The sequence below is a fragment of the Ostrinia nubilalis genome, chromosome 1 (assembly GCF_963855985.1).
Source record: "Ostrinia nubilalis chromosome 1, ilOstNubi1.1, whole genome shotgun sequence".
Lineage (NCBI taxonomy): Eukaryota > Metazoa > Arthropoda > Insecta > Lepidoptera > Crambidae > Ostrinia > Ostrinia nubilalis.
In genome coordinates this window covers 12,418,242-12,445,893 of record NC_087088.1, presented here as the reverse complement: position 1 = coordinate 12,445,893, position 27,652 = coordinate 12,418,242, and the positions used below count along the sequence as shown (strand labels likewise).

At 37.9% G+C, this 27,652-nt stretch overlaps 2 protein-coding genes across 2 annotated transcripts in view; one reads left to right on the top strand and one right to left on the bottom strand.

Moving 5' to 3' along the window:
• Window positions 1-27,652, top strand: part of LOC135072802 (mitochondrial ribonuclease P protein 1 homolog) — a 304,546-nt gene that overhangs the window by 200,308 nt on the left and 76,586 nt on the right. The gene's annotated exons all lie outside the window — the stretch shown is intronic.
• LOC135075929 (acanthoscurrin-2-like) lies at window positions 17,100-21,343 on the bottom strand. The gene is made up of 4 exons (XM_063970379.1): window positions 21,273-21,343; window positions 19,843-19,991; window positions 17,561-17,804; window positions 17,100-17,295 (listed from the first exon to the last, which is right to left on the bottom strand). The coding sequence occupies exons 2-4, from the start codon at window positions 19,982-19,984 to the stop codon at window positions 17,259-17,261; spliced, it is 423 nt and encodes a 140-aa protein (XP_063826449.1). The 5' UTR covers window positions 19,985-19,991; window positions 21,273-21,343; the 3' UTR covers window positions 17,100-17,258.

The following is a 27,652-nucleotide window of genomic DNA, read 5'->3' as shown; positions in this document are numbered from 1 at the left end:
ATCAGTTGCATACAAACTAGTTCAATTTGCGAATGTTTCCAGCGTACCGGTGTGGCCGCTAACTACCGGTGCGGTCTTGCCGGTATTTTACACAAGTTCTCTTTCATTGAACTTCAATGCTTTTTGTTTGCTTTATTAGTTTTCGAATATCGTTTTCACGCTTGTAAAACGTATCGGTATTTGTAAAAAGGCCACCGTGTTTGGACACGAGAGATAAAAATAAGGCAAAGGCATTCTCACATTCCAGTAGGTAGAATTTACTGTGTAAACAAGGAAATCCATTTTTATCAAATAAACCATTCTTATTCTCATTTCTGACCTTTCCTGTTCATCAAAGCGCATCTGTTAATTTATCATCCATTCGTTTTTTTCGAAAAATCCTCTTCCAATCATGTTATTTTGCTTGAATTAAAAAACGTAGCAATTTAACCAATATTGTTAAAGGAATCTTGTTAAACGTCAATTTATTATTGTTCATGCGTTGAAAATGAAACATGATTTTGTTTCACCGTATTTGTTTTTTAAAATATTTAAATCATGAACTCTTTTTGCGATAGTACCACAGGTAGTACCTATTAATTACGGTAGGACTCATAACAATGAAACAACATTTATATTTAAACGAATGCTCATAGCCAAAAAAATGTGGAATATCATTAGTTTTCTATACATGGCAAACATAAACTAAATAACATTTATTCCCACATCTTCAAACTGAAATAAAAAATCACGCTACATATTTTACAGATGGCAGGAGACGCAGCGACGTAGCGTTGAGTGGACGTTATTACGAACAGTCCATTAAACTTATCGCGAGTTTTGTATCGGGGATGTAGGGACCTGTAACAGCCAAAATATTCAATTGGCGTATCCTAGCTTGGCGTGGCGCCAGGGGCTTGCATATTGATGTGCCAACTTTTCCCGTCGACTCAGCTCATCGGGGCTAACCTGCCAAACTGCGCTCGCTGATAGCGTGAGTTTAATGAGGTATCTTCGAAATGCCCGCCTGCATCGCGGGTGACGGCCTTTCTATTTTGCTTGCGCCGTGCAAAAATATCTTTACAATAATGTACAGTCGATCAAATAGCACCTATTGCATAGAAGTAAGATGCCAAAGACGTACATGAATCAGATGGCAACATCATATTGAAATACTGGGAATACGTTGGCCAGACAAAAAAGTTACTACAAGTTTAAGATGATTGATTACAGGTTTGCCATTACTACAAAATTATCGTGCTCAAAAAGTTCTATAGATAAAGTTGTTTGTAATATGATGTCAGAGTAAATTACATCATTACGAACGATATGAAAAGTACCCGATTCGGAAATCGATCAGAGAACTTGATTTGATGGATTGGCACCGAACAAAGTTCTGGTACGTTCCAAATCCACGATAAATATGAAGAAAACTGCTATTATTATGGCGCGGCAGCAATAATTTTCCATTTCCGCAGTGATAATTAATATAATTTATGTTTGGAAACATTACCGAATTAGTTTCGCTGGCTCTGAGAAAACTTTAAATTAATAGTTTCAAAAATTTCATGTTCCAACTTGGAGCCTTAACCCAAACGTGCGGCTATTTCGCTTCCATAGACAGGCTAACTTCGTAAAACTACCTTTTAACTTCGGTATGGCGACGCGGTAAAAACGGGACTTGGCTTCGCGCGTGCACCAATTAACAACCTAGTTCGAAACCTCTGTACCCTGGGACTCCTGGCGATGTAGACAATGTAACAACCAATCTAAATTCCGATCGTGATCACTCGCTCTGTCCTCAAGCTCGAGCTTGTCTATCAAAAGGTGGCATTTATGAATAATATTTTCTACCGATTATGTATAATAGGTATACAACATCCGTAAAGCTTTCAGGCAGGATTTAACTCTACTTTCTATCACAGTTTCTGTATTTTCCAGACTATCGGCAGTTGCTCCCTAAGGTAGGTACCTTGCTTAACCTATTATAATGTGAGAAACATCATGCGAATGTAAATAGATATCGTCGATTCACGGTGACCCCGATATTATTAAGATTTGCAATGAATGAATGAATCTAATTTATCTATAACTAGCTGACCCGGCGAACTTTTTTTTTAATTTCGAACGGGATAAAAAGTATCCTATGTCCTTCTCCTGGCTCTAAACTACCTCCCTGACAATTTTCAGCTAAATCGGTTCAGCCGTTCTTGAGTTATAAGTGGAGTAACTAACACGACTTTCTTTTATATATATAGATTAAGATATAAGATAAGATGTATTCTATATCAACTTGTATATCTAAACACTTTTCCATAACACCTGAAAACGTCTTACGTACCCTTGTTACGTACAGCAATCAACAACACAGTCCGCTAAGCCCCCGAAATCTCTTAAGACAAGGGACACCTGGCACCTCTAGTTGGGAACCCCTTCACGTGACGTCCCCAAGAGAAATTATCGAACAATCCGGAAAAACTTCTGGAAACTTCCAGAGGTATCCCAGTCGAGTTGTTATACGTGGTCGTAGTTTATTATCTCCCTTGGAGTTTTTATCATACTCATTATGACTGCCGAAGCTTTTATACGAAAACACTGAAAAGTTTGCTAAGGAAAATGACAGCTCAAAACTCACAAAAACTTTATTTCAAGTTTTTTCAGTCTCTTTCCATTCTTATTATAACTTATGCTCCAATATCATATCATCATTACAGAGTTTTTTTTTTTTTTTTTTATGTGATAGGAGGCAAACGAGCAGACGGATCACCTGATGGTAAGTGATTACCGTCGCCCATAGACACCCGCAGACCCAGGGGCGTTACAGGTGCGTTGCCGGCCTTTAAGGTAAAGATACGCTTAAATAAATAAAATTAAATAAATAGATAAAGAGTTTGATCAATTTACTTATTTGTAATTGCGAGTAGCTTCTGCCACCGGCTTCGTGTCAATTTCAGGAAGTCTTATCGCTAATGTATTCTGAAACTCTGTATATCTTGCCTAAAGCATAAAATATACACCTATTTTCATATCACTACAAACTTCCATCCCCATTTCACCTAAATAAGCAGCGTTGTAGACAATTTATGATATTAAACACAACAACTTGATATGAATTTTAATTATCAATCCTGCATAAACACGGCAATTTACAGCATTATGGGCAGTGTCATTTACATACCGTACATAAATAAACGATGAATCAAAATGTTTTCGTTTGAAACCGAGGAAAAAGAAATGAAAATAACAATCGCATCAAAAATAAGTCACGTTTTATTCATAGTGTAGCGATAAATAAATAACAGTAACTGAAGCTTTTGAATATCCAAATGTAAGTTATGAAATATGCTGTAATTAATGTTAGTATACATAATTATCTTGGTCCTTAGAATCCCAAAAACGTGTCGACATAATATAATATTGGTTATTTTGTGAAGTGGTCAAAGTAGTTAAAATATTTTACGCTTGTAAATAAAACTGGCATTTGAGCAACCATATTTTTTATCAAAACTTAATTAATATAAAAGGTTTTAAAAATTCTAAGCAAAATAAATCAAAAGCCATGTTTCTCTTTGATCCTAAAATTGTGTAAGTAAACATTTTCACATTTTTATTTCCCGTTACGTCAAGGAAAACAACATCGCTATAAAATAGCCAAAACGATTTACAGATTTATTGAATTGATCGTAACTGTTATATTATTCAAAAATAAAACAATGAGTACTCAGGTACTTAGGGTAACTTGTTAGTAATCTGTGCTTAGCGACTAGACAAAATATACAAAATCTGAATCTTGAATGTATAAATAGAATTTCTTAGAATTCCTGCCTTCTCTTATAAGTTTGGATCTAGATTGGTGTGATTGCGGGAATCTGGGGGCACGGCAGTGCCCCCACCAAGTCGAGCAAAAAAGCGGCACGGCCGTACCATCCTTTTCTCGAAGCAATTCAGGCCATTTTCGACTGCCTGTAACTTCGTTGTGGATAAAACTAGAAGGCTGAATTTTCATTAGCTATGCAAGCATTGTAAAGACACGGTATATTTAAAATTTCATTCAATTTGAACCAGTAGTTTAAGAATTATAACGGGTCAAAGTTACTTAATTTTGTCACTCACTGACTCACTGACTCACCGATCATCAAAACTCTAAGGCACTTCTAGCAGACCTAGAAGCTTCAAATTTGGAATATAAGTAGTGTTTGGTGTATGAATCAAGGAAAAACTAAAATATTTGGGGGCACGGTAGTGCAACCGCCAAGTCGAGTAAAATTTTTCAATTTCGGTCCAGTTTTCTAGATACATAACTGCTGTCTACAAAATACAAAAAGAAATGAGATTTGGGGGCACGGTAGTGCAACCGCCAAGTCGAGTAAAATTTTTCAATTTCGGTCCAGTTTTCTAGATACATAACTGCTGTCTACAAAATACAAAAAGAAATGAGATCCCATCAAAAACAATACTTGTCAAAAAAACCAAGTCTCGCAACTCAGTTGTTCTACGGTAAAAAGTTGTGAGATCCATGTAATACCAAGTCCAGGCCAGGAAATCTTTAACGTTTTACATAAATATATTGACTTGGCCATCGCATGAAAACACGTGTAAATTAAATTATTTAGTGCGATGGCCAAGTCAATAATTTATGTAAAACGTTAAAGATTTCCTGGCCTGGACTTGGTATTACATGGATCTCACAACTTTTTACCGTAGAACAACTGAGTTGCGAGACTTGGTTTTTTTGACAAGTATTGTTTTTGATGGGTAATTTATTTACTGGAAGTTATAAATAAAATCTAAAGCCTATTGCTACAGCAACATTTTTGCTAATTCATGATTTAGTAGTATCTCAAATAATTGCTACTCACAAGTAATGTTCAAATAATAAAATGTAATAGAAGGTTTACTGTTAATAGCATTGGAATAAATAAACTTTGCTAAGCTGAGCTCCGAAAAGTATTAAAACACACTCAACCGAGAATATAAACGAAATATACCTATTCCTAATACAATTTGGAAAGCTCTCTATTACTTATTCTGAACGGAATTTTCTTACAAAATTACCTGCGCTTACCGGTCCGCTCAAAGTTTTTGATATTTCCCGTTACGAGGAAGGGAAAAGTGGAAACTTCGGACTGGCTCGTTTGTGGGCGCGGTAGCACGCCCCTGAGGCCTACCCTTTCTCGCAAGGTACCCTCAAATGCTAAACCTTTGTATCCGTCCAACATCTCAGTTAGCACTTCTCAGACCTCATCAGTCAACACACCGCGCGATATCATATTCATCTATTGTTCAGCCCCGTCCGATGTTAGACGCTCTTTTATCGATATAGTGTCGATCTATTGTACGATAAACAAAGTATCTCTTTGCTAATGCATCGGGAGTGATTGATGGCGTATTTATTCGCGCCAAATAAGAATGTATATCGGTATACTTACATCAAAGAACAAGTTTTCTTAAGCTAAAAGCTATCACTCGTAGGGGAGTGATTAGTCATTTTAAAAAGGATATTCTTATATCCTTTTACACTTTGTCTTGTAAAAATCATTGTCTAGATACCTAAATGCAGTAGGAAAGGCGAACTTCATACATTAAAGGCCAGACTTTTAGAGGAGACAACGGTGGTGAAATTCACATAAAGCTCGTAGTAGTATTAAATGCGCTAAAACCATAAGGCAAGTTCTCCCAGTGAACCTTTACTGACGTTTTATTATTTCAGTCTTACATTGCTCGCGGCTCCGCATACGTAGATCTTGGCTGGCCACAAAAACAGCGCACGCCTCGGGAAATGTTTACACTTCAGAATGAAAAGTAGCCTTTAACACTTAGGAGAATCAAGCATTTACTAGAAAAATAATATGCTTTTAAATCAAGCCAGAAATTCTCTGTGAGTATCAACAGTCGACTATTTTTTATTCAACGCTTGACTACAATTTTAATGTTTCATAATACTTAAGTTGTTTTCTGATTAACCTATCAACGTTTGCCTAAATGCCTTTTTCGGTCTTTCGAGTATTTTTTCGACTGAAAGGATGCACATTGGAACCGCTGAGTGAGCACCTACAGACTTTATGTAGGTAGAGCGCAGCCAGTGAGGAGATATTTATGGCCTGTCCATACCAGTTGGTCAGCCAGAGCCACGCTGCCAACGAATATACGGTTTTTACGCGAACTAATTGGAAACCACGCGACAAAAAGTTTTACTCGAAACTCCATAAAACATGACGAACGAAATTAGAATACAATAAAACATGGCATGTACGCGTCTATATCAAAGCACAGAAAAATTGGATGGGCAAATAATACAAAACATACAAATCAATTTACATTGTAGATGCTTAGGTAGAAAACATGCTGATTCCTTATCTTCGGAAATATCTGTCGCTCATTCTAACATGAGTGAATGAGGAATACAGAAACACATCGCTGCTTGCTTCTGAATGCAAAATCGCAGTCAAGATGCTTTGTATCGTCCATTGTGTCTAGAAAGTTGGGTGATTGACAATCCTAGCTCACTCTAGAGTCATGTGATTTTCATCTGGGAAGCATAAAATATATTACAACGATACCTACTCAGAACTTGATTTGAATTAAGTCGTAGATTCAAGCCACTTCGATAAACAGTCCGAAATATTTCCTTGATTTCAGGCCTAGCTATAATTACTACGAATAATTCCTCGTCACCATTGGTCCGAATGTTATAATTTTCCGATATTTCAATTGATCCATCCCATTCTCGAATTGAGAGCATTCCACTTTTAATAGCTCATCGTTACGTCAGAGTTCAAATACTTTTGGATCTTTCCTTTCCCGCTTCATTTGCGTATTGATTGGTTCGTTCGAAATTTTGTAGCCACAATTAGAAAGTGTACTTTTTGACGACTATTTCGGCTCGCGCTAAATCAACTTAAATATTAAAAACTTCTACTTACGTGTATGTTCTTTCTTTCGTTACAGCCAAATGACGTCCACTCCTGGACAAAGGCCTCCCCCAAGGATTTCCACAACGTTCTTTACTTGTAGTACTTAAATCTTAACTTTAAAATGTAAGTAAAAGTTATATTGATACGGGAATTTTAATAATGTACATCAAACTGCTCTGAAAATAGTCTCAATTTCTTTGTGAATTCACAAGCAGACACGAAACAAGGACCTGATTTGCTTGTTCACTAATAAATGAACTCAATCCACTAAACACGAAAAGGTTATCTGTACGGATTCAAACATGAAACGGAATTGAATTTCTTTATTCATGGCCTTTGCATCGTATCGAACCATTGTATTGGTGTAAGTTATTAACCAAGTCATATTTGAAAATTATTTACTTTAGGTATTTGACATTAACCACATTGCAGATTGATACCGAAATCTTCAAAACTGAACTAAAAAATACAAATGCTAGAGAAATGAACCAAAGAAATTACTTTGACTGAGGATATTTTCCTTTTTGCTTCTCCTTCAATTGTTATTCCCATCTGGACAGTTTCTGGACGCCCTCCAAACTAGGACATATCCTGAAAATCCCGAACAGATGGCAGCCCTATTTTAAATCCGAGTTCTACAAACAGGGACGCCTGGCCTCAACCTCATTATTATAAAGCTGAATAACTAAAGATGTCAATTCGGTTTACTTTAGATTTGAGCAACTCCTTCGAAAGTCATTGATTTTCTTCTGTACTTTGTTCTTATTATAGGCAGAACACTAGTTCTAGAACTACCTATCTCGTGCTTAACTCAGTGTCTGAGATACGGGAGGATGTTTCTGGGAGGTAAAACGTCAGCGAGATTTAACATTTTTATGCTCTGTCACGTCATACGGTCATAAGTCCACGGGCTGGAAGACGTAGCGTGGGCAGGCCTCCTACTAGGTGGACCGACGATCTCGTAAAGGTCGCGGGAAGAGCCTGGATGCGGGCAGCGCAGGACCGTGCATTGTGGAAAACCTTGGAGGAGGCCTTTGTCCAGCAGTGGACGTCATTTGGCTGAAACGAACGAACGAACACGTCATAATATGTCAATGATGGATTTGACATTTTGCGCTTTTGATATTTTGCGCCGATCCCATAACTCAGGCACTGACTGAATTATGCGCTAGACTATTAGGTGATTATCTTTGTGACCTTCATAATGATTTTTACGACCTTTACCTATGTTTAAGAGTAAACGTTAAGTGTTAGGTTGTAGAGTCACGTTATCCTACGTACACGTGTAACGTATTGACTGTCGAATATTGTTTGTTTTCCATATAATTTCGAATCATGTTAGTATATTCTATAGTGTCGAATATTATTATTGTTATTAATAGTAAGGTAATTAATAGCCTTTGTGTCGTCGGCATTGTGTCGTGTTGCCATGTTACTGGCTCCTCACGTCGTAGCCCTACGGCAAATTACCCACACAAATGTTCCTTTTGTACTCAATGAAATTAGCAATAGCAGTTGGTTGTGTATGTCCATTAATTTCAAAAATCATAAAATGACATATGACCTTGCAAATAGTAGATAGGAATAGCGTTTGTCTTAGACCCTTGATAATTTCTCTAATAGGATAGTTTGTTAATATTTTAAAGTTAAGCTTTCCGAGAAATCCCTCAGTAGGTATGTCCATTAATTTCAAATATTAAAAATCCCAATAAAAATGTCGACATACCCTGCAAAGGAATTGTCTGTAACAAAATACTTAGGTAGGTTCTAAGAAAATCGTTAGGTAGGTTCTAAGAATAATGCGTTCTAAGAAAATCTCTTTGAAATTGTATAAATAATTAAACTGCTATTTACCATTACCAAAATTTAGGCAGAAAATGGGCGGCCTAGAAACTGTTGATTCACTAGTCTGCCAACGAATATTTTAACGTTGTTGATAAGTCAGACAACAACATGAACTATTAGACAACCTTACACACATTACAATGTAATTAAGGACCCCTAACACTATTACAAACTATTACACAGGCAGCGTCAATGGAATGTGTAATAGTTAGAGAAAACTACTTAACTATAGGGTCACACAATTAAGTCAACAAGTACAAAACATCGCCTACGGCCCTTGTAGAATGTAATACTCAATCTAGCGAATTTGCTTTCATTAATATAGCCGGAGTACCTTAATGACTTGCCCATATGTATGAATATTCAGCGGGGCTCATATTGCTAGATGGAGCTTCAAAGGGCTTATCTAAGCGATAAATGCTTAATTCTCTAACTAGCTCTCTATATTTTATTAATAAAGTTAGTCTCATAATGCGTAGGGGATATATCAATTTGTTTTCTAAATTATCCTTTTACGTACCTACAGAACCCGACAGGCAAACTCCAATTTAAACGTATTGCCTTAGTGATGATATGGCTGAAGCTTCTGACAATTTGCGCTGCAATGTTAGCATTTCCTAGAGGCTATTTGCATACTCTACTACCAACTTCTTGTACTTCAGTTTGACTAGGTTTACATTCCCGAGCTAGACTTGACTAGCTTGACCTTTAACCGAATCTGAATTTAGCAAGCGAAGCGGATCGGTCTGTAATAGTATTCAGAAAAATGTTTCCCCTGAAAATTTAAGGGACCTTTACCTAAGTCTTGAATAATTTAAAAAGATGCTTTAAAATTAAATTCCTCGAAAAATTATTGCTTTTTTGTTCATTTCAAAATGTTTGCGAAGTATTTTAGAGTTTATGATGTTATTACCTGCAGAATAAGTTTGATATATCTATTGTATTTTTTTGTACAGAAACTATGTTAAAATGACAATTTTATACTTTAGAAACAAATAATCTGATGAATGATCATCATTGACCCCACTAAGGCTAACACATAGTAATAAACCTCACTTACTGGTACAAAAACAGAACCCCCAACCTACATCTTACATGGTAACACAAAACTTTAGACCTAACACAACTAGAAACCCAATAAAGAAAATAGTTGGAACAAATGACCACAAATTACTATAAGAACTGTACAAAGTCGGATTTGAACAAAGAAAGGGCGGACGGAGCAACAAAGTGCGTAAACAAGGGGTCTCATTGGTTTTATTTGAAAAGTTCAGACGATCGCGGTTTACTACGTACTTCCGCCAACAAGGGTGAAATCAAGTTTTCAGCTCAAAATTTGTGTATAACAATACAGTAGGATGTTTTACGAGTAGAACGCTAGCCAATATCGGACGATATTTCACCGAGCGCTGAAGTGTTAAGAGATGAAGAGTAGGTGTAGACGTACGCCCATAAAACTCTTGTAATTCCGCCGTCTTATGAATAAGATGTTCGTTCGTTCGTTCGTTTCAGCCGAAAGACGTCCACTGCTGGACAAAGGCCTCCCCCAAGGATTTCCACAAAGACCGGTCCTGCGCCGCTTGCATCCAGGTACTTCCCGCGACCTTTACCAGATCGTCGGTCCACCTAGTGGGAGGCCTGCCCACGCTACGTCTTCCAGCTCGTGGTCGCCACTCAAGAACTTTCCTGCCCCAGCGGCCATCAGCTCTTCGAGCTATGTGCCCCGCCCACTGCCACTTGATTTTAGCGATTCTGCGGGCTATGTCAGTCACTCTGGTTCTCCTACGGATCTCCTCATTTCTGATTCGATCACGCAGGGAAACTCCGAGCATAGCACGCTCCATCGCTCTTTGGGTGACCTTGAGCCTTCTTATGAGGCCCATAGTAAGCGACCACGTCTCAGAGCCATACACCATCACTGGCAACACACACTGGTCAAATACTTTTGTCTTGAGACACTGCGGTATTTCGGACGTGAGAATTTCGCGAAGCTTCCCGAACGCTGCCCAGCCGAGTTGGATTCGACGATTAACCTCTTTCTCGAAGTTGGACCTACCTAACTGGACTGTTTGTCCCAGGTATACATAATTGTCAACAAGTTCGAGTGTAGTGTCTCCAACCTTCAGAGGAGTGGGTACAACACGGGCATTTGACATAATTTTTGTCTTGTCCATGTTCATTTTAAGACCCACTTGTTGAGAGGCTCTACTGAGGCCATCGAGCATTGTGTTTAGGTCCTCCACGGTCTCAGCCATGACTACGATATCGTCCGCGAAACGAAGGTGTGTGATATACTCGCCGTTGATATTTATGCCGAATCCGCTCCAGTCCAGAAGCTTGAAAACATCTTCCAGGGCGGTGGTGAACAGTTTCGGAGATATGACATCTCCCTGTCTCACCCCTCGCTGCAACTGGATAGGTTTCGAGTTCTGATCCTGGAGGCGGACCGACATTGTGGCGTTTTCGTACAAGCCCTTCAGCGCTTCGATGTATCTATAGTCAATTTGGCACCGTTGGAGAGACTGTAGCACTGCCCAGGTCTCGATCGAGTCGAAGGCTTTTTCATAGTCCACAAACGCCAGACAAAGTGGCTGATTATACTCCTCGGTCTTCTGTATAATCTGCCGTAGCGTATGTATGTGGTCTATGGTACTAAAGCCTTTTCGGAAACCGGCTTGTTCGGGAGGCTGGAAGTCGTCGAGCCTGCGTGCGAGACGATTCGTGATGACTCTCGAAAACAGCTTGTAGACATGGCTCAGAAGTGAGATGGGTCTATAATTTTTCAACAAGGTTTTGTCGCCTTTTTTGAAAAAAAGTATCACCACACTTCTGTGCCATGCCGTAGGCGTTTTTCCCTCAAGTATGACGGAATCGAACAGCCTCTGAAGAGCCTTTAGTACCGGCGTTCCGCCTGCTTTCAGAAGCTCAGCCGTGATTCCATCATCACCCAGTGCCTTGTTGTTTTTCAGCTGTTTGAGAGCCATTCTAATCTCGTACAGGCTGACGTCCGGGATATCTTCGGTGTAGTGTCGGGTCAGTCTAGCTCTTGGGTCTTCGGCTAGATTTGTGACAGGTGTACGTACACTCGTGTATAATTGTCCGTAGAACTTCTCAACCTCTTCCAATAACTCAGGCCCCGACGAGATGTCTCTGCCATCCTCGGTCTTCAGCTTGGTCAGTTGACTTTGGCCAACAGACAGATCCCTAGCGAACACTTTAGAGCCTTTGTTACGCTCAATCGCCTCTTTAATACGATCTGTATTAAATTGGCGTAGATCGCGAGTCAAAGACTTGGAGATCTGTCTGTTAAGACGCCGATACTGAGCAGCATCTTCAGAGGACTGCAGAACCAAGTTTCGTCTCTCTTCCATAAGTTTATTGGTGAGGTCAGAGATCTTTTTGGTTCCTTTTGGACGACGGGTTTTAAAGAACTTAGACCCAGTCGTTTGGACAATTTCCACGAACCTGTCATTGTATTCGTCCACATTTTCGCAGTCTCCTAGGCATTCGAAACGATTTTGCAACTCGAGCTGAAAGCTTTCGGGGTTTTGGAGTTGGATGGGCGCTGGGCGGAGCGTAGACTTCATCAGTCGACGCCTCTCGAGCTTGGGTCTGATATTCAATGTGCCTCTTACCATTCGGTGATCGCTTCCTGTTTTGACCGAGTTGATCACAGAGACATCATTGAATATATGCTTCTTCGTCGACAAGATGAAGTCGATCTCATTTTTTATAGCGCCATTGGGATGCAGCCATGTCCACTTTCGCTGTTTTGGCTTCCTGAAGAAGGAGTTCATCATAAAGAGGCCCTCCCTCTCCATAAAGCCAGCCAGCAGTTGGCCACGTGCGTTCCTCTCTCCATACCCAAATTGCCCCACTTTCAGCTCATTATCGCTTCGTCTACCCAGCTTCGCGTTGAAGTCCCCCATCACAACGGTAAAATGGGACCGGGAGCTATGTATGGCTCTGGAAATATCCTCATACATAGTCTCCACTTCGTCGTCGGGGTGTTCCGTGGTCGGTGCGTATACCTGTATGACCTTCAGCGAATACCGTTTGGTGATTCTGAGTATAAGGTACGCTACCCTCGCCGAAACACTCTCGATCTGGACCACGTTGTTGACAAGGGACTTGTGGACGATAAACCCGACACCACCCTGGGACTGCTGGTCGCCCTCCCGGAAGTAGAGCAGGTTTCCGGATTTCAGGATTATGGTGTCCTCCCCCTCTCTTCGGACTTCGCATAATCCTACGATATCCCACCGCAACCTGCTCAGTTCTTCCTCGAGTTCGGCGAGCCTCACGTCAGTCCGCAGCGTGCGAGTGTTAAATGTTGCCAGGGCCAGAGGTCGTCGGGGTTGGTAGCCTGTCGGTACCCGGTGATTCTTAGCACCCCTCGCCCCACCGTTACCGTGACCGCTACCGTGGCCCGGGATAGTGGGGCCGCCGGGGACTAGGGGCCGTGTTTTTTTGTTCCTCTCCATGGGGGGGATTTGCCTTAATCGCCACGCTTGGCAGGCGGGTTGGCGATCGCAGTTTTTTATAAGGTTTCGCACGCAGACGCTGCTGCCCGTCCGGTGCTGCAGGGATTTTGTCGCCTCTTACGACACGCCTCCTGTTGGCGGTGGGGAAGAGTATTCTTTATGGCCGTCCCCACACGGCACGGAATAAGATGTAGGTACATAAAATCCATAATTATTCCACTTTGTAACCAAAGGTTTAATCACACGCCCAAATGCATCTAGAAATATAGTGCAGCTTTCTATTGTCTCTGAAAAAAATGTTTGGTAATTGGTAAGGTACTTATTGCTCAATTTTAATTACTGTTTACACAAAACCAGTGACTTGTGGACTAGGTTACCTATAAATATAACCGGTAACAAAAACTAATTCACGTGTTAAACTTACTCGCTGTAAATTAGTATTTTCAGCTGTCCAATTTTTAGTGTGACAGACGAACGGTTGAAATTCAGAAAAGAAATTATTATTATACCTAATTACTCTATAATCCTAATTAAACCAACCAGTAAAGTAAAAGAAGCTAATAATCGAATCCATATAAGCATGACAGCAACATCCTTGAGAAAAGAAGTAGGCGCGTAACATATGGCTCCAATCGAGAAAGCGGATATTACTCCATTATTAATAATGTAATAATATTATAAGGAGCTGTTGTTTTCTGAATAAAGAAAAAATAAAATAAAATAAAAATTATTACAATTCAGTGATGGCCTTATAAATATCTTAAGAAGAAGCTTATAAATATTACAAAAACACGCAAATTTAAATTACAATATCGTTCTAAAAACCGCTGATTTTCCGGGTATTTATCATAGTTGCGTGATAGCATAATGTAACGAATATTCATATGTAATTTCATTATTCGTTATCAATTCAATATGCTCACACACATAACCGTTAGATATATCAAAGTACTTTAATTTATGATTTGACGGCCCAGTAGCGTCTATCTATTTCATTTCCCAATTTAGTAAAAAAATTGTTTCTTTACTGACTCGCGTTTCTTCTACATTGGGTGTGCTGAAAACGATAGTTTTTTGTAGGTAGGTACGATAGATTTTGTACGATAGATGCAATTTTTTTTTTTATCCACAATTTATTATATGATATAAGATATAATATACGTGTATAATAAATAGATAGTGATACTTACTCATAATATGTAGCACACAAGCCCAAGAATCTTCTGTTGTCTAACTTAATTGTGTGGGTGAAAATTATTTAATAACATGTACAAGACAAAGTTATCGGATGAAATTAAATTACGAGACATTATTAGTTTCTTGTTTATTAGTTGTTGTTATCATGTAATACATAATTATAATTATACAAACAAACAAAGTTTTCCTCTTTATAATATTAGTGTAGATTACAAACCCAGAAGTACTTTACGCTAATAAAAATCCCCCTTATCAGTGACCAACCGAAAACAATACACATGGCATAAACCTCACTGGAATAGTCCGATGACGGCGCAGACCAAATGGCTCTGTTAATCTGCGATCGATGCCGTCAGATAAGTGTTCAGTCATTATTGGGCAGTAATTAATCTTTGTCAGTGTTGCCAGATCTGCCACGGACTGATACAGCTGCCTTTGTCGTCGATTTATACTTAGTTTGCTTTGGGCCTTATCCGGAAACAATGGGCGAAGGAACAGCGCCGTTCGGCATGCCTGAGGACTGTCGGAATGAATTGCGACGCGATTTGTGTCACTCAGATAATACGCTCCTTGTTATCTGATTTTACAACCATTGTTAGCGCCATAACTTAATACTTCAACATTCGGGGGCGCGGACACAATAGAAAATCAATTTCCCCGAATGCTGTTTGACGTTACACGCTGAAAAGGCTTGAATTAGTGCTTACTGGGTACAGATTGTTAACTTTAACGGTGAATTTAGTTCACCCCTTTATTGTTTGTAGACAGCAAAATGTTAACGTTCAAAATCTTTCCCAAAATCTTTTTTCTTTGAACCTAAGTATTTAGTCCGCAAGATATCTTCGGAACATAACCAAACATCATAGAAAATTTGAAGCTTCCCCATTTTTTTGATCAAGGAATCTAGTAAAGTATTGGCGTAGAATACCTATCTCTCTACGGCACTAAATGGCCCTAGCGAGAATCGATCGGCCTAACTTATAGAACAAAGTTTTCTAAATTGGTTCGGGTTAGGCATTCTGTGGGATCCCACGCGATCACATTGTCTGCCGCATAGTAGGTCACCTATCTTCTTTGGGAATGTTCCATAATTTACCCCATTTATTCGTCATAATTTATGATGTACGAAACTGAATTTATTACCCAATTATAAAAACACAAAAGATGATAATGCGTTTCGAATTAATTTTCATTTAAGCCTCTGGATCTTGCTTGTATTAGTTAATCGAGTCTATTGAACCATACGATAGAAGCAAATAAAATCTTTTTTCGCGGACGTAGAACGAGAAATATTTTATGTATCTACGCTCTCCACGCTGTCCTGTTTATGGCTGAAAACGAGACCCGTTTCTGGAATTAAAGCGCTAGCTCCCAAAACTGCGGAATCAGCATTTCATCACTGCAGATAAACGGTGCCATTATCGGTATTAATCCATTCGACACCTAGCAAAGCGTTGTATAAAATACGAATACCCGGCAACATGGAGTCGGAGCGCAGTCGTATATCTCTTTTGTACGCGAGATTAAAGAGGCGATGGCGTGGGCCGAAGCCATCCATCTCCGTTAATGCTGTTTCGACGCCAGCGCCGCACCATCCGCTTCTTCCACGCTGCCAGCATTTAAAACTATATCGCTATCTTCCAAAAACGTTGCATCCAATGTTGCGATGTCCTATCGAAGTTTATTCAACTTGGCGACCGAATGAAGAATAATAAACTCGATTGTGCACGTTTTCGGCCGCCATAGCTACATTTTATGCACAATTTAAAACAAAATGCGTACGAAATAGCAGCCATACTGTTTTTTCTAGCTAATATGGTTGTGGAAATCTAGCTCCGTTTTAGTTACAATATGTAGGTATTGTAGGTCTCCAACGTTCATTGTTGACTTTATGATGCTCACTGTTTTTTAATCTTTAAAAAAAATAAACGTGACACAAAAGCATTTCCCCTTACAATATCTTCATGAACAAAGGCCGGAGTTTTTCCAGGATATATTGTAAGATAGAAAATATTATTTCTAGAAACAGTCTACCGAAGAACACATGAACCATAATAGTTATGCAGTTGTTTGTTTGCTCTACTTGTATAACAAACAGAGAGGTAGATATTACTCGTAGTAGTCATCATAACAAGTTCTACAATAATCCGAATTGTATTTCGATCAAATCAAGAAAACCGAAAACTTTTAAATCCTGCTTAAAAGCGAAAAAAAAAGTACTGTGGTGGAATTTAACTTTAGGATCATTGAGACATAAAACACTACCTTGATGATTACAACGACTTATTCGGGCACTACTTTAATAGTCGATTGTCCAAAACAAAGTAGGTACCTAGGTACCTAGTCCCACTTGCAAAAAGTACAGTGACCTTAGTAACTTTTGCAATTTAACAAACTTTCAAATAACTCTTATATTAGAGTTTGATTCGCCTTAAATATTTTATTACCTTTGCCTACTGAATTAATTACTACGAAACTTCAAACAGGTCACTTATTACTTTAGTTAGAACAATCTTAAATATTAAAACGTTCTAGAAAATAGAAAGAAATGTATGAACCAAAATTAAATATCATATTGAATTAATATAATGGAAAGGATGGATACACATAAGATCGCCAGGCCATGGAGCGACTCATAAGAGACTTTTTTTTTATGCATAGGATAAAATAAAGTACCAAATCGGATTTAGTGTTTTATTTTGTACATTACACAACATACAGATCAGTCGTACGAAACGTGTTCACATAACACGCCTTAATACTTAAAATAACAAAGTAAATAAATTATCAACAAATGCACCTTATTAATACATCATTTGCATCATCCCGTTTTTATAGTTTACCAAGTTTCTTCAACAACGTAAGCGGGGTAAGACCTGAAAATAAAAGAAAAAATACATTAAGTTTCATTCTCTAGTGACAAATTCGTAAAAACATCTGTTTAGTTACTTTAGTACCTACGATATACAACCCGGTCGACTTGACTGTGCACCTCGCTGGAATTCGACTCTCCCTCACACATCTCCGCGTGTTCGCCCTATTCGTACCTGAGCGTCGATGTGGCGTCACGGCCGCCAGGCACGCAGCTAATTCGACCGGGCAACTAGCATCCATGAAGAAAATTCTATAAATCATAATTACCTGTAGCCACCACCGTAGCCGCCGCCGTAACCACCGCCGTAGCCGTAACCGCCTCCGTAGCCGCCGCCGTAATGGTAGCCGCCGCCGTAGCCGTGTCCGTAACTCCTGCCGCTGAAGGCCTTAGCCGCCAGAGCGCCGCCGACGACTCCCGCGCCGACAGCCTTGGCGCCAAGAATTCCTGCTCCGAGAGCGCCCGCGCCCAGGATACCAGCTCCGATAGCACCAGCGCCTAACGCTCCAGCACCTGTAAAAAATAATAAATTGATTAGTTTAAAACTCATAAAAAACTAAAATTCTCTTTTAAATAAAATACTCATTTATTTATGCAAGTAGGCTTTTAAAAAGCACTTTGACACGTCCCAGTATTAACCCTACCACTGCTTCAGGACAATAAATGGGCCAGTGCTGAGAAGAAAGCGTAAGAAACTCAATCACTATTGTCAGCCTCTTTTTCAAGGGTTTATAAACTTTAAAATATACATTTATGCGAGCTAGACAGTTAAGCACTTAAATCGTTAAACAGTCAAAAAATATAATTTAACTCAAAATGATAAACATAAAATCCAATTTGAAGTGTTCCATTGCATGCCTGAGTAATATCCCGATATATCAATTCTACAATACTGCTCATAACTACAATAACCGAAGTTTCAAACGTTTCCACCTCTATCACGCAGTAGCAGCTATAATGCCCGAAACTACCTAAACTAAAGAGCGTTGGGGAGTAGCCATGCAGATACGGATATCCGATTAGGTTACAGGAATAGTATTTCCAAAACTATTATAAAGCTGATGTCCCAAAATGTATGGAAGCTTGGCCCAGAAGTCAGAACTACGAAAAAAAGTGCTAATATTCCTACAACACTTTGTTATTATCCAATTTCTTTACAATGGCTTCGTTTAATTGTAATCAAAAAGAAAAATAATAATAAATGGAAGGATGACATCCTTTACTAGTATTCTATACTAAGACTACTTTTATCATTATTACGTATTTAATTTTAGCCTACTATCCATCAAACTCAGATTATCCAGGTCTAACTATAGAAACTATTATGATTTTATTGTACTTTGGTTCCATGAACTATTAAACACGGTTTAAGTTTAAAATAACATTTCACGTGATAATCGCGAAAACTAATTACTCCAATCACTTTCATGTCAGATACGATCTGGTTCAGTGTATTGTGAATTCCCAGCGGTTAGATTCTTTTTCTCAGTCGGTACACTCTTGTCAGAGTGGTCGTGGTCATCATCTTGAATCACGATTCAGAGTGATGTTCCTCGTAATACGGCGCCATTCCTCGCGGACTACGGTTAGTAGCGGTTAGATAACTCATCTTTAATTTGTCGGGGGTCCCGGTGGGCCTAGAAAGTTGACGGCCCTTGGAGACCGTAATAATTATACGCATTGATTAACTTCTATTAATGAGTCAGGACGCACAACTACTAAACAACGAGAATACATTAGATTTACGGCATTAACTTTTTATTTAGCAAACCACTTTCATCGTAACAAAGGTAATAAGAATATTATGATGTTGGTTTTGTAGATGTATAAATAAATCATTAACTTAAATAATAATTAACGGCAGTAAAATATAACCTATGACCACATCGAAACAAGTCCAACTATGTAAATTAATTTCATTTGCATAATAATAACTGTCAAGTCGCTGAATCTTGTTTTATTTTTTATAAAATCCATAAGTGGCTTTAAAAAGCCAGGTACTTGGCACTGTCTGGCTAGGTTTCCAAAGGTTTAATACCCAAAGAGATTACGTTTTATAGTTTCAGTATCGTAGTTGCAGTAATAAAACTATCATTGGACACTAGTCACAAAATACACTATCACAAAAATACTTATTAATGAAGTTGTGTCTTTTCAGTTAGAGGTAAGATAGCTAGTTCCGGAATCACATGTACTTACAATATTATGTTCTACCAACCCTTACCCATGTGACATGCAATAAATAATTTGAATTTAGTTCTAAAGATAACCATCAGGTGAGATGCAGATCAAAACCTTCCCCATTTCAGGAAAATTAAATGGTGAAAAATAGACTTCATCATCAGAATTAGTCTCCTCTGCAGGATCACTATCTCTCCAATGCACCAGAACCAAATGAAGATTCTCATAAAAGCCAGACGGGTTGGGGAGACCCTGATGTTCGCTTTTTCTCTTAGCGCCTCTTTCGACATCCACGAAGAGTAGGGATGATCCTAATCCATATTCGTATTCTAGCTTAGAATAATAGGCTGAATAGTGATAGCCTACGTACCGAGCAGTAGACCGTGCCTCTTAGTGCGCGCATGCTCGGCTTGCACGCCGGGCTGCAGCGCGGCCAGCAGGGGACCAGCCTCCGCCGCTAGGGACGCCGCACACGCCGCCAGCACGCCAATGACGATGATGCTCACTTTCATTATTAGGCTGGAAATAAATTATTCAATGAGGGTTTTCGCGATTGAAAAATCCGCCAGATGGCAATACGTAGACGGGAGGTCCAAATGCTGCATGATTGGTGGATTTTGACATATCTGTCAATGTCATGTCAAAAATAACCAATCATGCAGCATTTCGACCTCCCGTCTACGTATTGCCATCTGGCGGATTTTTCAATCGCGAAAACCCTCATTACTATCACATGTTTGTCCCTAGGTTTATTGTGCAATATATTTAAGTAGACTTTTTTCAGCGGGCTATCGTATTCACGGAGGAGGCAAACGAATGGTTGGTCTCTAAACGGTATCTACAAAAAAGCCTTGTTCCTAGCAAGAATTTTGCAAACACCCATAGGTAAGCACTTACTCATCACATATTTACTACACAGAGTTCTAAAATAAATAAAATTTGCATGGTATGTTATTAATTAATTTGCATTCATTGTACACTTTTGTGTAACCGAGTCCTTATTAACGTATTAATAAACTAAATGTTGATTCTGCTAATTACCTATTAAAACAATTCCAGCAGTAAAGTAGCGTTTATAATTAATGGCAGAATAGTAGAAAAGTGTCTTAAATGATCTCAAAATATCACTTCAATAACTTAACCCCAAACTAGGAAGAGTTTATACGGTAAGTAGCAATAAATTACCAATTGACTATGAATATTTATAAACCATATAAATTGCACATGATCATGCACATGACACCAACATTAATTTGCCTCCGCGGAATTCGAACCCGCAACCGCAACTGGCTAGCCGGGTGGCCATCGATTTAACAACTCAAAAATTGGAAGCACTTATTGACTACAAGTCTTTCAATTTTCTAGTAGGAACAACACAAAAATTATCTAGCTACAAATTAGTAGAGCGGATGTTTGTAGAAGGCTGTCGAGTTATGATAAACATCGAAATTTGGTTATGCCCTTGACTTTGTGTAAAAGCTAATTTCAATGTGTCTATGAAAGCGTAAGATAATTGTCGTTTTATACATTTCCCGTTCGTTAAACGTAACAAAATTCGTAATCAGTTATTATCACTCTAATTAAATTATTTTAATTTTCTTTTTGCATAATTGAACAAAAATTTAACTTCTATTCACTTAAATAATATATTATTTTTAACACGCATTTTTACTGTCCGAAATCCTATTTTTAAATGTGAAACTTATGTTTCTTTTAATTTAATCAGCCATTAATCACTAAGATTAAATTAAAAATTGTTTATTTTTTTATTTTATCTTAATAATTAGCACCTACACCCACCTGTTTGATTGATTATCTCGTAACACACACTCGTCTCACGGCACAAATCAACTGTCCACCTTGGTCCTGCCGTTGACTTTTTATAGGTCGGCAATCCGGACATACAACCAATATGATATTCGCATACTTAACAACAAGGTGCCAACTCAAAAAACTTGAATTTTATACTTAAAACTATCCGAAGATAATGAATGGAGCGTCTGCTTTTTTTTACGCGTTGTCGATGTTTTCACCATAGTTGTATGGTTATTGTTGAGCGCATACGATACGGGAATTTGGCATTGATCGAAGTCAATGCACTTTATTGTTAAGATTAATATTTTATATTTTATAGTAAACATGCGAATTGGTTTGCTGGTGAGCATAGCTGTTATAAGATTATAGCTTATTTAGATGAGTTTAGTTAGACCCATGAGCTTCTACGTCATCAAAGGAATAATACGCGATTAATTCAACCGAGCCATAAATCAGATCGGCAAGTAAAGTTTTTGGTAACTTGAACTCTGAATGTTACGATTTTGAGTTGTCTCTATGTAGCTTACCACGCACAATATGGCCTGTGCGGAAGATGTGTCACCGCCCCGCCTAGAGAATAAGCCAATATAATACGCATCATAATAATAGGCCGACTAGTTTCAGGTGTTCAATATTCATTAGACGTTACGTTATTACAAACATGAAATTGTTGATGAGCATAGTTACCGAACTCACAAGTTTGGTTGGGAGCGGGAATTCCGCAGTAGATCAAACGATAATAATACCTCTTGAACACAGCATCGTGTGTGGAGCTGTCTGGAGCTTCACATTTCAAGACAAATGTATCTCTCATACATTATGAAATGAGCCTGGAAAATCATTTGGCACCACGAAAATGGGTCAAAGCTCTACATTTGATGTCTAATTTTCCGTTCAAGTTTCCATGCAGACGAGCCGTAATTGTTTTTGATCTAAAGCATGAAACGAACGAAATAAATAATTTTCTCGTGCCTACTTATATTTCGATTTCAAAGAGATGATAATTAAAAAATCATTTATTTAAGACATGTCATAGTGCATTATGTTCGTTCATATTACTTGATTCTCTCCCTTACGAGTATTTAGAAAAATAATACAAAGAACAACATTTAGGTACATAAATTTATTTTTATTGTATATTTTATTGGACAAATCCCTGACTAACTGTCCTGTATGTACCTACTTAGTGAAAAATGTGTATAAATCTATTATCGCCATTTTTAATTGAGATGAAAATACTTTTCAATTCAATAGTGGATCGTTCAAAGTAATTATAATTACTTAATTACCTCATTGATACTTCTCATGTAAGGCTTTGAACTCATTAAATAAGCCTGACTATAGAATTATCGTTAAAATTTGCTAGTCATTATGAACCATCCAAAGTTCGTATTAAATATTAATATGTCTACCATTTAGCGAGTAGGCTAGATAGCTATCAATTCTCACCTTTATGAATATTACTAGAGGTGAACGACCCGTCTCAGCAACCGCGCAAGGTAAACCAAAAATCGAGCTTGCCCCCATTTCGCCGAAATAATAATCAACAAACAACACCATAGAGTAAATGTTAGGTCTAATGTTAATTACAGTAAAGCTCAAAATTGAATTACATTATTTTACGCTAAGGTTACGATGAATTTACCTTCCGGTAATAACAAGTTTTAAATCAAGGCACAGTGACATATTAATCAAAATCAGATCAAGTACGTATCGAGATGTGTTTGGTAGAGTTCCTTAGAAAGCAATATAATGCACACACGTGTGACTTATACTCGTACATATGAAGTTGTACTTGTGGGTACCTACAGTAATTAGCATCTCAATTTGTCTAACATACTATAACAATGATCAGTCTTTAACATTTGAACAACCTTCTTTCTCGAACAAAAACATTTAAAAAAGTACAAAACGAACTTTAATTTAAATACAATAATAATGGACGGGAATTTCCAATATATTTTGTTGAAACAAAGATTGTAATTAACACCGTTTCGTAGCCATTAAAACGTGCTTCAGAATAAGAAAAATGTATTTCTTGTCTGATTCACTATTAATGGGGTAACTTTTGTATTAATTATTAACAAAGTTCACATTATGACAATACTTACTAGAACCAGAACTTATACATGTGCCAATACACGCAACCAAGTAGTTTATTTAGAAAAAAACTAGTTTGTAAATGAAACGGTCACCGTTGACGTAATTTACAAAATTTGTGGAATTTGACTGGTCCAGTATCTATTCTACCATACCTACCGCGATATTTGATTTGACTATGTAGTCCAGTCAATAAAGCATTATAGATGGAAAACTGTAGAACACAATTTCTGACTTCAGGACTTTATTTAGACTAGTTAGGAGGTGAACATAGCAAAAGTCCCCGTCCTTAGCCCTTGAGCCGGCGGGGAGAGGGGGGTTTAAAGGTGCCACTTTTCGGTTTTTCGCTTAATCCTCGGAAACTATGCGTCCTAGTGACATGACTACTATGAACCAAAAAAAGCATATTCAATTTGCTACAGGTGAGATAGTCAACTTTTTTGATAAATTGTATAGTTTTCGCGGCATCTGCTCTAGAAGGTCTGTAATATTGGAAATTTTATTTTTGTCTTACATGTTCCCATCAGGAGAAAATCGACTAAATCAACATTGAGCAATCATTCTAGACATGCGGGAGCATGTTAAGCCTAGTTCCAGGGAGGGGACTGCACCGTGCGTATATTTAGACGAACCACTTTGAGCCACTATTGACTCCTCATCACTCAAAAACTACTGTGCATTAACACTTCAAATTTGGCTCATATGTTGAGACTTGCAAGATATACATCAGCTTCAAATTTCATAAATATGCCTCAAACGGTTCTTTAGGTATTGACGTCCAAAAATCTACATGTCTGACATATATACCAAATTCTAACTACTTCCAGATGACCTCGAAGGTTCAAATTTGGCATCCAGAAAGGTAGTTATGTAAATACAAAGGAACAAATAAAAAACCAGTAAATTTTAACATTTCACAGGTGATAGATAGATTTTAGTGTTCTAAATGTCGATTTTTTAACGTCAATACCTAAATAACCGTTTGAGGTATATTTATGAAATTTAAAGCTGATGTATATCTTGCAAGTCTCAATACATGAGGCAAATTTGAAGAGTTAATGCACAGTAGTTTTTGAATGATGAGGAGTCAAAAGTGGCTCCAGTTGGTTCGTATAAATATACGCACGGTGCAGTCCCCTCCCTGGAACTAGGCTTAACATGCTCCCGCATGTCTATAGTGTTTGCTCAATGTTGATTTAGTCGATTTTCTCCTGATAGGAACATGTAAGACAAAAATTAAATTTCCAATTTTACAGACCTTCTAGAGCAGATGCCGCAAAAACTATACAAGATATAGAAAAACTTGACGGTCTCGGCGGGAGCAAATTGAATAAGCTTTTTTTGGTTCATAGTAGTCATGTCACTAGGACGCATAGTTTCCGAGGATTAAGCGAAAAACCGAAAAGTGGTACCTTTAAACCCCCCTCTCCCTGCCGGCTCAAGGGCTAAGGGCGGGGACTTTTGCTATGTTCACCACCTAACTAGGCTAAATAAAGTCCCGAGGTCAGAAATTGTGTTCCACGGATTTCTCTCTACACCGTCGTTAAGGCATTCATTGACTGGACTAATGGTGATTAACGGCCATTGAAGCGACATGGTCAATATTTAGAGATATGTCAAAGGCAAATCGTTAAATTGTTGCTTTTCGAAATCCTCATTGTGTGACCAGCAAACATGATTAGAGTTGTTTACAACTTTGAATGATGATTTGGCAAAAAACAGAATCATTTGAATTGACTCTTTTTAAAATGTTTCATGAGATATCATGACTCAGCACTATTTCCATTGGGAAGGTATACTACACTCGACAGCATGTCAAACTTGAAGTGTCAGTTACAAAATCGCATCAATTATAAATAACTGGGGCTGAGTTGCACCACCAAACTTTGACCGTAACTATAACCGATAACCGGTGGTTTTGGTATGGAGTTTGACAGATTTTTGACGTTTGTTACAGTCAAAGTAAGATGGTGTAACCCAGCCTAAGATGCCAAAAGATGATGAGTCACGTCCACACCTAATACCAGTAAGCACGTCATTATTAGGCAATATTGGAATGCTGTCTACGACAGATATAGAGATGGAACTTTGATCGCAATGATTACTCATACAGATTCTCTCAATTTATTTTGAACCTTATCTAAAACAGTATAAAGGTTTTTATATTATTTGCTTATTAACAAAGGTACAATTTTCTATCCAAAAAAACCTTCAAAAATACCCACGGTCAGTTCCTAGAGTTTAGTGCAACCTTAAATAATGCGGTTTCACTATTTTGTAGAGTTACGCAGGCAATGAAGACTATCGCGTCCTACCTCATGTTTCTCTACATTATAATAGATGGCGCTACATGTTCTTTATATACGTTATACCACAGAATAATAATAAGTACTACGTACAGAAGTTTTACTTCGCGAAGGTATTTAAAAAAATGTGTACTTAATGTCATTAACAATATGGTGTAATTTAGCCTGTCTCAAGAGTCAAGCACCATTTTGTTGACAAACGTCAGTGATCGGCACTGCGCCGAAGCTATAGGGCTGACTTCGGTAAAATGATGTGACGTGAGTTGCCAAACTGCGGAAAATGGCGGAGGAAATACATGATTTAGCATGAATTATCATGAATAATATTAACTACATATTATTTACCTCTCAGTGTCTTGAGGCAACTTAAAAAAGTACATTCTGTTTTTTTTATATTATTATTTAGGCAGTTAAATACTGCACAGTATTTAGTACACCATTTTCTTTGTTTTCTTCCATCATACACAAGAATACGCGTGCGGCGTGCGTGAGTTAATGTTCGCGCGTATGTGAGGCCTTGTCGAATAGTATCCTGTAGGTGGGCCATCGTGCGTGTTTTGTTTTCGATGTAAACTCACGGAGATGAACAGGCCTGGTTATACCACAGAATAATAATAATGGTTAAAGAAATTTATTCTCAAAAAAGACAAATAGTCACTTACATGAGAACATCATTTACATGAGTATTTAAATAGATCGTTCAAAACGCTTATTTTATTCATAGGTAGGTACTCATTTAGTGCATTCGTATTATTTTATTTTATTTTTTAAAACCAACTGCTTAGGTACTTTGTAAAATATGTTGAGCAAGTTTAATTTTAAATCCACTAAATGAGCTTACATTTTTTATTTCTGAGGGTATTTTATTATAAAGTTGCGCTCCTTCAAAAGTGATCATTTTTTTGCCATAATTTGTTCTTACTTTGGGTAGTACGAGAAAACTGGCTCGGCGAGCGCTTCGTTTAGTAAAGTTTTTAGCTGTAGTTAAGGTTATACTAGTATGGAAAGAGCTTTTTAAAATTTTTCTTATTAGTATGCAGGTAGTATAGGTATATAATTGCTTGATGTTCATTAATTTAGTATCATTATATATTTTTTCAGTTGAAGTTAAGCGGTTATATTGAAAAAGTATTTTTATAATTTTGTTTTGCATTACTTGAAGTGGAGCCAATTTTGTTTTACCAGCACCACCCCAAATCTCCAATAAGTATAGTAGATGCGATTTGACAAGAGAGTTATATATAGTGTATCGTAGACAACGCGGGATACACCGAGAGATTCCCTTAAGAGAGCCAATGAGAGACGTTAGTTTCGTTCTGACGTGTTCGATTTGTGCATTCCACATCAAGCCGCTATCTATTCGAAGGCCAAGATATTTTTCGCAATTCTTTTGTTTTAATAAGTACTGTTATACCTACAAGTGTGGGTATTCCTTGAGACAAGAAAGACGGTGTCATCAAATCAAACTTCGTATGAAGAAGCTAGAAAAAAATGACATGATTGTTAACTAATTATTAAGGTCTCTACTTACTATACTGTTACTGCTGCTGTACTATATCAGCTATACTGGAATACCAATGTTGCTTTTAATTTTGGTGAATAAAAGTACGGAACTCTGCGAAGCACAAAATTAAATGATACTTGATCTGTTATAATGCCACTATACCACCTTTATGTAATTATGCGTATAGATACCGGAAGGCAATATAGTGGGCCAAGTGCTTGCGATAAAAATTATATCATTGAATTTTGAAGTTTATAATAAATAAATCGAAGCATCAAAATTATCTCGTCCAATTTCAAACTTATTGAACCATTTAGGTATGAATGGTTCAGTGGCAATCTATTAAATTATAAATATCATAGCAAAAACTCAACATTTTGAGTGTGAAATAAGATTTAACTAGGTACTTGTCCAATTTAACCGGTCTTGATTTACAGTAACCTAGATAAACTGTT

What these genes read in the sequence shown, in the direction of transcription:
- LOC135075929 (XM_063970379.1), bottom strand. Translation starts at nt 19,984, where the DNA reads ATGAAAGTGAGCATCATCGTCATTGGCGTGCTGGCGGCGTGTGCGGCG. An exon ending in GAGGCACGGTCTACTGCTCG is followed by an intron (nt 17,805 to 19,842) that starts GTACGTAGGCTA and finishes TATTTTTTACAG; the next exon opens with GTGCTGGAGCGTTAGGCGCT. An exon ending in GGCTACGGTGGTGGCTACAG is followed by an intron (nt 17,296 to 17,560) that starts GTAATTATGATT and finishes TTTTATTTTCAG; the next exon opens with GTCTTACCCCGCTTACGTTG.